The 10,600-nt window shown below is 42.7% G+C and overlaps 1 protein-coding gene across 1 annotated transcript in view; it reads left to right on the top strand.

Annotated features, from left to right (window-relative positions):
- The first annotated feature begins 4,297 nt into the window (after positions 1-4,297).
- Positions 4,298-10,600, top strand: part of zfpm2a (zinc finger protein, FOG family member 2a) — a 154,557-nt gene continuing 148,254 nt past the window's right edge. The window contains exon 1 of the mRNA XM_048260979.1: positions 4,298-4,622. Coding sequence (XP_048116936.1) covers positions 4,583-4,622 — 40 coding nt within the window. The 5' untranslated portion in view covers positions 4,298-4,582. The remainder of the gene's footprint in view (positions 4,623-10,600) is intronic.

The following is a 10,600-nucleotide window of genomic DNA, read 5'->3' as shown; positions in this document are numbered from 1 at the left end:
CTGTTACAAAGCAGTGCAGAAGCACCCGCGCTCCTCACCCAGATTTGTACCTGTCAGTCAAAGAGAGGAGGGGGTGCTGGGTAAGGGGGGTAGGGGGTGGGGGGCTGCAGACACAAACTGGTGCAGGTCTGTGGTGGCAGGCTGCATGAGCTGGTCTCAGAGGATTTAGGAGTGGCGTTAAATTAATCTTGAGCTGGCAATTTGACTCCATATTTTCACTCAGAATTGTTGCTCATAACCAAACCGCCATTGATTCAGCATACAGTGGCCCCCTCCGAACACCTTCAACCACCCCCACCCCCGCCCCACCACCACCACAAAGAAGTAATGTAAATGTTCGAAAGGGAAAGGGTGCTCGTTTATTGTCCATAATATATTGTATAAGCACTTTGTTTTTCTGTTAAAAATGTCAATATGAACAAATGCATAAATGTGTACACTTACCTATTTCAAATCACCTAATTTGCCTTACGCTAAAGGCATCATAGATTCAGCATAAACTAGACAGTTTAAGGAAAGGTTACTTAAATACTGTGTGGTTTTGCACAAAAAGAAACATCACCTTCCACATCATTTTCATATAATGCTGAAACGAAGCTGACCAAAACCAAATGCCAAAAGAAACCTTGTTGGGACGCATGTCTCAGATTGGCTGTAATGCAGATGGATTAATTTAATCTGGCCCTGAAACAAAATACAGCCTGAGCAGCCTGAACTATCTGCCACGGCTCCTGATCATCCCAGATGATACCCTCCTCCATTTGCATACAGCAATCCTTTTCCTTGTTGCAATTACATATCCCACAGCTATACATTTTGATTCAATTATTGATTGGTTAAGAATTCTGTTAATTCCTGGCACATATATATATAGCTTCCACTGAATTAAAAAAAAAATCCCCTATGTGTAATCCAACTTTGGATCAATGAAAAAATGAGAGGTTGAGTATGTGTGTGTGTGTGTGTGTGTGTGTGTGTGTGTGTGTGTGTGTTGGAGGGGGGGGCAAAGGATGTCAGACTCGCCTGGAGTCAGTTAATTAATTTTCAGGTACTCGCCCGCACAAATCACACAAGCTTTTGATGGCCTGCCACTGAAGCTAAGGACAAGTGTGCTTTCTGTTAGAACAGCAAGGTCATAGTGCTCTCTAGTTAACATCTCACAAAGTGGAGTGGTTCAACCAATCACAGATGAGAACTCTGCCAAAAACACTTTATGTGAGACTGTCTGTCCGATCAACTACCGCTTATTAATAAAGAATGATCAAATGTACAGCATTACACTGTCTAATAAACAGAAACAAGAATATTTGTTATTCCCATTTAAACTGCCAAAATACATTGCTGGGCATTTAGCACAGACACACACAGTTGAAAGAACCCCATGAAGTGCATTCATTATTGTGAAAATGAGGCTAATAACCAAATTCCTAATAATACTACAACTACAGTTCTTGCACAATGCATTCAATGAACAATATTTAATTTAAACAAAACACTACTACTACTACTACTACTACTACTACTACAACTACTACTACTACTACAACAACTACTACTACAACTACTCTACTACTACTACAATCACTACAACAACTACTACTACTACTACTACTACTACTACTACTACTACTACTACTACAACTACTACTACTACTACTACTACTACAACAACTACTACTACAAAGAGCCAGACTATGCTTATATTTAAAGTTTCAGATGCCGGATGTTAAGGCAGCACTCATAAAATGTATACACTAATTGCAGGTTTTGTGAAACATGAATGAACTTTTTCCTTTGAGGGGAATTTCACTCACCGTTTATTTACCTGTAAATGAACCTGGCGGCCAAAGCCAGCCCAGCCCCACCCCCCCGAGACGGAAATGGAGCCGAGGATTAAGGCGCCCAGGCAATCAGGATTTCATACTTTTCGTCATCAAGGGGCCAGATTGCCTGTTTCAGAAATGAGTCTCTCAGAGCCATGGCAAATAATGGCGCAATATCAAATGCAGATCCACATTCGGGGGAACGGCACAATCAGACACCATTTAAAGGTCAGCTAAGATGAAAAGCCGCACCCATGGGGTGATGTCTCTGAGGTGCGTGTTTAGGGGTTTCCAGTACACAACTGAAGCTGGGAAATAAGTTCATTTATTTGAGGATGGCACAGACACCATGACTTCCTCCATCTGGCTTTTGGATGCAAAAGGAGGGGGAGGAGGGGGCATGGAGGTTGGGGGTTGTTGTTGGTGGTGGTGGTGGTGGGGTCTCCATCCTTGCCAGAGTATAAGTCAAAAGTAGAGAGAAGAGAACTGCTGCGGAGGAGATAACCGTTCACCTCAAGGTGCAGCACCGTTGACTAGTTAACCCCTTGAAATTATGCTGTAGTTTCATGACTCCGTTCCAAAGTCCGGGAATTGGGTTACAAGATAATTTCACAGGCGACTTGCTTGTCTTACTTGGCAGTTCAACTGGCTAATTGAAGCGGGGGGCGATTTCCAGTCCCTGCAACTGTTTAAGGAACGATATTTAAAATCTGAGTAATGACGATAAAGGGGATTTTTTATGACGTAAAAGTTACTGGATTTCTGAACTTATGCATAATTCCCATTAGCTGCACGACCAAACTCACTGGCCTCAGTGATGGTCCAACTCACATGGAATAGCTCAGCAACCTCTAATATACATACATTTGCAAACTGTGACCGCCGAAGGGCTCGCTGTCAGTTGATCTGAAATATGCTGTATGAAGTCGTGTGTGGAATTTTAAAATGATATTTTAGAACATGTTTACAGTGAGGAAACAGTTGCTTGTAAATCATTGTTTTCGTTCGGGTTTTCTGCAGTACGGGTAATGCTTCATAACATTATAGATAATTGTGGTATATACATTTTGAAGTCAAAATGATAACAGTCTGGCTTGCTGAGGTTACTTGATACTATTGAACCATTGCATGATCAGCTTCTTCTGATTCTTCACCAGGATCAATAAGATCACCATTTGCTGAGAGTAGAGAGATGATGGAGGTAAATATTAGGTAAATAACCAATCAGTCACCAGCCACGTGTGGATCAGTGTGTGTGACAGAATGCCCACAGCTTTCTGTCTTTGAACCTTCCTAAAAATCAGTCCAAGAAAAAGCAGCTTCTGAATGCAAGCATTTGAAGGGAGATACGACTGTGAAGTCAATTAACTTAAGGCACACATTCACAGATAAAGCTGAACTGTTCAGAAACCGAACTGTTCAGTTAAGTGAACTTGTGAATGGGCGAGGCAGGGGGACAATATTTAGGCGTATGTTGTTTGAAAGTTTTAAATGGTTGTAACAATCAAAAGGTGCGCAGAATGAAAACGATGAATATATTAAAAAAATACATACTCCAAGAGTAAGGACAAGGACGCAACTTAAAGATATTGTATCTCTTGTCACTTACAGAGGCCTGCTATGCCAAAGACAATTTACACAGGCTATGTGACAAAAGGCTTAATATAATACTGCATTGCAATCTTATGTGAAGTGAATAATATCTTATTTGATGTTAATGTATGTAAAACAATACACATTCACAGTTTCAGGCATGAACATACATTTAGTTGCAAATATGACAACAATTGTACATGTATATTTCGTTAAATTGGCACACTGAAAGGAGGATTGAAATGAAAGTGAAAATAAGTGTAGAAATGCAGAAGACATGAATAAATGTGCTATAAGAGGGCCCAGAGAAATTAGACTGCATTTACCTCTTGCGTTGACATTTTCTCTCTATACATACAAATATTGTAGACTTCATAATATTTGACCAAGAAATTTCACTGGTTTGTTAAGATGTGTGTACCATAATTCTGATTTAAGAATTATACACTTCATACATGCAAAGTCAATTGTCATTTTTTTACTTTTTGATTTTCTTATTTCCAGTTCCAGTTTTAGTAAATACGAAATAAATTTAAAAAAAAAACACACAATAAATCAATAGTGTAAAATACAGACAGAGTACAATAATAATATTACAAACATCCATGCACCTGATAATTAGGCCCTCCTGCCATTAAGAAAGGTGACTTTGCTGCCCTAAATTGATTTCATTGCCACAAGCCAGATGCACACAGACTGCCATGCTGCAAAGGTTTAAATAAACATGTCAATGGGGAAAAGAGAAACAAGCTAACCTTCTCTTCCACATCTAAGGAAAGTGAAAAGCACAGTCAACATTTCAGCGGCACATGGCTAAGTCAAGTTCAGTGGCTGTAGCTACGGTACCCGGGGAGGCACAAACCTTATCTTCAAACAAAACCGCGAAACGCCTTCACCTCTTCAGTCAGTCCGTGCGGATCGCAGCACAGTGCAGCCTCATCTCGGAGAACACTAGTGAGTGAGAGAGTGAGTGAAAGAGCAAGAGCGAGCCAGAGAGCAGGGAGACAGGGAAGAGACGGAGCGACAGACACTGTGAATAATAGTGACCACCAAACGTCACAATTTTCTCTTCAATTTCACCTCAAACCCCGTCGGCGCTTGGATGAAACAAAACCTATCGATCTGTCAGTGTTACACCTGGATCCACTGACCAGCTAATAGCAGGCATGTCCCGAAGGAAACAGAGCAACCCACGGCAAATCAAACGTAGGTTAAGTTTTATGCTTCTTAATGCGTTGTGTGTCCATACGTGCAGTGGTCAGTAGAAAGAAAAGTTGAAAAATGACATTTGAGTTTATTTCGTGGCTGGTAGGCTACTGGCAGACTTTTGACATAGTTGAACCTATTCTGTAGGTTATTGCATGTCCTCCTTCGTGCACTTTCGACATGACAAAATGCTGTGGTCTAAAGCTGAATGAATGTATTTTCCATTTAATTTTATGCGGACTTTAAACACGAATTGGGGTTTCAAGGGTTCATTCTGGCACTTTACAACAGGATGTATGCTACTTTACAACCTTAAAACGCCCAACCCAATTCATTTTCAAAAAATATGAATTGTAGTAGTAATAATAACGATAACTCGTCTGTAAATCTGACAGGGACTGACTAGATTTATACGTCATCCAATATCCAGTTGTATCTCATAATATGACTTGTTTTTATATTCTAAAATGGTAGCATTAGCCTGATGTGCACAACATTGTAAGTTCAGTGTTATTGTGCCTGTTGACAGCTGCATGGCGATCTCTGCAATAGGCCAAGAAAAAAGTCAAAAGTGCAAACACCTTGTTTACGGAAATACAGTGTTCAGGTAACATCATGTAGAACAGTAAATTATTGGCCTATTATTACATATTATATACTACTCTTAACACAGTGACACACCCACTACACACACACACACACACACACACACACAGGAGGACCCTAGTATCATGCTATAATCTTTTAATATTATATTGACATTTTATCTGTTAATGTAAATCACTACAAAATTTAAACAATAACAGGCAACATTTTTCTGAATAAAACATTGTCGCCGTGGCGTGTGATTCAAATAACTATTTTATTTACATTTATTTTTAAATGAGGCAAAACATAATTGTCAAGTCGTCATTGTGATATATTTGAACAATTTAGGCAAAACCAAGCCTCACAGAACATTTGTATAATTCTTTTTTTAATATTTGATTCTTTAAAAAATATCAACAATTGTCTATAAGGATATGGCCATTTGTCTTTGTAGATTTTAAAGTGCTATGTCTCATATTTTTTTCTGTTCTATTCTTTCAACTAATTAATTTTACGACACTCTGTTGAGAGTACTGTTGAGAGTGTGTGCTGGTCTTCAAAAGTTCTAATGTCCCTTACTCACCAGTATTGTGAAAATATTTCAATGCCAAAGCAGAGTTTGGGGCATCTGATCACCTGCATGACCTATTCTATCGACTGCTGTTAGGCAGTCCTATAAGTGAAGGGGAGAATTTACAGTGTTCTGTGTTCAGGGGTCGTTTTTTGAGGAGCAAGTCAAATTCTCCTGTGGGGCCGTTTCAGAGTGGCTACCGATTTGTGAGAGGGCACGTGCTCTGAACCTACAGTATTTGTGTTTACAAATGTCTTCATAAATTCTCTCTTTTGGTGTTTTTGTTTTGCTCTTCAGGATGCAAACAGAGGCTGGTTGTTTGATTTGATGTCATTTTGTAGAATTACTGTTTTTAATTTTATATCGCTTCTCGTCTTGAAATTAATATTTGAGCCATATATGATGGTATACTGTAGGAACACGGCACTTTAATGGAACATTTTTCAGACACTACTGCAAATTAGTGTTCAAGTTTGCATTTCAGTGTTTTCAGTATTTTAGTGGAGAATTTGTGTTTAAATCAACATAGAAATGGACTGTGTATTAACGCCTTAAGTCGTAAAGAGTGCGTTTTCTTTCTACCTAATCGTTTGTATGAGATGTTTGTATGAGATGTCAGTCTAATTCGATGATACACAGGCACTGTGCTGGTGGTTTCATGGATACACCTGCTTATTCATTGGCCTCAGAAGATATTTTTGCCATTCTTTTGGTGCAGGGCCACATAACAAATGAAAAGTATTTTTTATTTGTGAGATATTTTAGTTTGATTCGTGTGTTGTTGTTTTTTTTTTTATTGCATCATCCGGTTAACTGCTGTGTAAATTACAATACATTGTGATATGAGATGATGCTATATCGTGTTACCATTGGGGCAAAAAAGGGTTTCAGCCATATGTTAGACATTTAAGATTGTGTGTGTGTTTGTGTGTGTGTGTGTGCGTGTGTGTGTGTGTGTGTTTATGTGTCTGTTTGTGTGTGTTTGTGTGTGTGTGTGTGTGTGTGTGTGTGTGTGCCGGTGCTGTTGAACCGGGGGAAAGTTTGCGGCAGGGAAAAATAGAAAGGTCAGACTGAGCCTACAGTAGTGTCTCCCCCTCTGCCCATGCAGAAGAGGAAAAGGCCAGGGAAAGAGAGAGAGAGAGAGAGAGAGAGAGAGAGAGAGAGAGAGAGAGAGAGAGTCAGCACAGACAAGTCATTCTAAAGGACAAAAAGGTTGTTGGGCACAGTTTTACCCCCTTTTCCCCGCCAAACGTTGGTCCGTTATCTGAAATTGTGATTTATGCAGTATTTTAATATTTTGCTTATTCTTTCCCCTTGGGCGCTCTCTGAGCGATGATAAAAAGGCAATGCTGAAAGAGCACCATTAATTTGCTCCGATGACTGGGGAGATAGGTTCAGATAATGGGAAAGATAAGCCGGGCAGATATACCATCACAGGCCCGATTATTACCATTAAAATTCCAACCCAGCAATCTGCAGCCGCCTGATAATTCCTTCTCCGTATCCACCACTTTGGATGATAAGGCAAAAAATAGTCACTCAGTGGTCGTTGATTAGGCTGCCTGGATATCCCGATAATGCCGTGATAAATTATGTATTTCCCCCCGTTGTTTTTTTGCACCGAAACGTTACATCTGATTTTTTTTTTAAATATATATTTGTGCTTTCTTCCATATCATACACCCCCTACACACACAGATACACACACACACACACACACACACACACCTCATCTTCCCTGCTACCTTATTTGGACAAAGCAGAGGGGAAAAAAGCCTAGTACACTTTTTTATTGTAATAAGAGTTTGATGGGGAGCGCAGATAGCAGAGGAGGTGTTTTGTATGGGAGCACATATCAGTGTTATCCACTCATCTCTGTGGCCCAGCTGCTGGCTGCTGTTGTTTTAGCCCTTATCGCCCCCTGCCAATATGCCAATAAATTGCCCAGATTGTTAGCCAGCGCCGAGGCGGCGGTGGCCAAATTTATGACAGAAAATGATGAAAATATTGCTGATGTGGGGTGGATTGCGATTAGCGGTAGCCTGATGTGTGGATTCTTTTTTCTGGCTGCACCTCTGGCCCCTCTCCCCCCTCTCTTCTATCCTCTCCTCTCGTTCCCTCTCTCTATTCCTCTCTATTCCTCTCTCCCCCCCCCCCCCCCCCACACACACTGTAGTGTCCATAGCACTGCTTTAGTCAGTGTAGAGAAATGTGTTTTGATGCTTAATAAGGGAGGGGTAGATACCGACCGCTGCTAAATTGAAACTGTGTGCGTTCTGGGTAATTTTTCTGTAAAATTGGCCCCTAAAGTTTGGTGTGCTGTCGCGGCCCGGGAGAGGAGCAGCCTCTCTGGATGATGTAGGGACCGGCGCGCGCTATGTTGCTAAAATGGTCGTAAGCAGCACACACTGGAGACAGGCTAATGCCAAATGTGGTTATTAAACTGACTGAGCACTTCACCTCTGCACCGGCGTTGTGGCGAGCGAGCGTTTGCACTGTAAACCGCGCGGATATCAGCATGGCGGTCGGTCCCACTTATTCAAGCCAAGCGGATCAGCCCAGAGGTTGGCCTTTGCTGGAGATCAGCCTGGGACAACGGATTGTGTTCAACCCCGAAACACTTGCCCAAGCTCCGTAATTATTCTCTCTAAAGTAAATGTTTTTTTGCTCTACAAACCCTTATTATGGCTGATGGAACAACATTGCATTGATGGCTTCTTACACAATAATGGCCCTTGTTTGTATGTGTGTGTGTGCGTGTGTGTGTGTGTGTATGTGTGTGTGTGTGTGTGTGTGTGTGTGCATGGCGAGTGAAATATATTTGGACGTACCTGGATATTTCACAGCAAAAAATGTGAGAAATGCACAGCTGGGAGGACATATTGCCATCACAAGTCAGTGTGATCTCTCATGCTGGCACCATCAATCCAGCAGCCTGCGAGAGACTGAGTCACTTCTGTGGAATAAACAGGACGGGGAAGAGACAGTCGGAGAAATCTAAGGAATAGACACTCCCACACACACACACACGCACACACACACACACACACACACACACACACACACACACACACACGCACGAAAGTCCAAGAATGCTTCATGGCTGAGTCCCTAGTCTCATGTTGTTTCATTTATGTGTATTTCTCTGATTGCTCGTCATCTCGGGCTCTGTGATATTTATCTGCAGAGCCCATGGAGTGCCTGCCGATAGTGTTCCATCAGAAATGGGTTAGCTGTATCAGGTGACACTCATATCTGGGGACGGGATTTATCAGAGAGAACTTAGAATGGCATGGGAGAGGAGAGGGTGTCGGCTGAGTTGGCTGCCAGCGTGTCTGTGTGTCTTTGTGCTCGCGAGCGCGCCATGCACGGGGCAGGCCACTCCAATGAGCCGCTCGTTTCCGAGGGTGTGAAAGAAAGCAAATGTTTGTGTCTGTGTGTGAGTGTGTGTCAGTGTGTGTGTGTGTGTGCGTGTGTGTATGTGTGTATGTGTGCATGTCAGGGTGGGTGAGTGTGTGTGTGTGTGTGTGTGTGTGTGTGTGTGTGTGTGTGTGTGTGTGTGTGTCTGTGTGAATTAGCACGTGAGTGCTGTGTGTGTGTGTGTGTGTGTGTTTCTGTTCACATGCACCTGCATTAGCACTTGTGTGCCAGCTGTGTTGTGGTTGCTAACGCAGTTGTTGTTGTTTTTTTTTAACTGTTGTTTCCATTGCTGTGGTTCTTCCCGTCTAAATAGCCTCGCTCTGCCAGCGGTGGTGTGGTGGCTTAAATGAAAAGCCACCCATTGTCCTTAAGCGTAGCTGAGTCGACTCAAAACCCCAAATCCTGCGTTCAACTCGTTTTGGCACCAATGGATCTGATTTTTTAGCGACAACCGACAGGAGCCTGCACTCGGGGATGAGGGCTCGACGTCTCGTCGTTTTAAGAACTTCTTCGCCCGGTGCTGCCCAACGCCCGTCGCCCCCACAGCACTCGTCTGCGTCCGTTGATGTTTTTTTTTTCTTCTTTTTCTTTTTTTTCTCTCTCGTGTCACATGAAGAATGGCGCTGGCGTGCCAGCCTCCTCTCCAACATCTGCTGGCTGCCAATAACAGCTTGTGTTGTGCATCAGTCGCGCCGCGGCAGAAGAAGCGCCATTCGCCTCGCAGTCTGTCCCTTCTGATGCCATGATATTATCCTATGCAAATGAGCGAATGCAATGCAATGTAAAGGCGATTCGCCCCATTTGAAAACAAAAAATCTTTTGGATGTTTATCCAAGGATAGGAGCTGTTATCATTTGAAACTCTGCTCCGTCAAGAAGAAGGTTCTGAACAGAGGCGTATCACTTTGTTTTTGTTTTTTTAATGCCATTTATTTCAACTGGGATTAGCGACGCCCGCTGCATAGCATGCCATGCCTTAGCGTGTCAGTGTGAGTTTCCTGTGGATGGGGCTGTACCAGCTGATGAGCTCGGGGCCTTTGTGGGAGGGTGGAGGTGGTGGTGGTGGTGGGGGGGGCAGTTGGGGGAGGTGGATGGGTATGGAGTTGGGGGTGATGGGCATAAAAGCCCACAGCGTAGACCCGGAGCTGCACTACGTCTCAGGAAAGCTGGAAGAGGAGAGGCCAGGCAAGGCCAGGGCAGGGTGACCCAGGGCTGGCTTAGTGTAGCGCAGCACAGCGCAGCTCTCTCCTTTCAAAAGGTGGAGGTCACTTCCTCCACCAGTTTCCTCTCTATCTCTCCCCCTTCCTGGATCACAACACCATTTGTTCCACTGGACAGCCACAACAAAGACACTGTCCTTCCTTTATGGATTTTGTTACAGATCGATTATTAGCTCTTTG

This window comes from Alosa alosa, chromosome 13 (assembly GCF_017589495.1).
Source record: "Alosa alosa isolate M-15738 ecotype Scorff River chromosome 13, AALO_Geno_1.1, whole genome shotgun sequence".
In the NCBI taxonomy this organism is placed as follows: domain Eukaryota; kingdom Metazoa; phylum Chordata; class Actinopteri; order Clupeiformes; family Clupeidae; genus Alosa; species Alosa alosa.
This window is presented reverse-complemented; position numbering and strand designations above follow the sequence as displayed.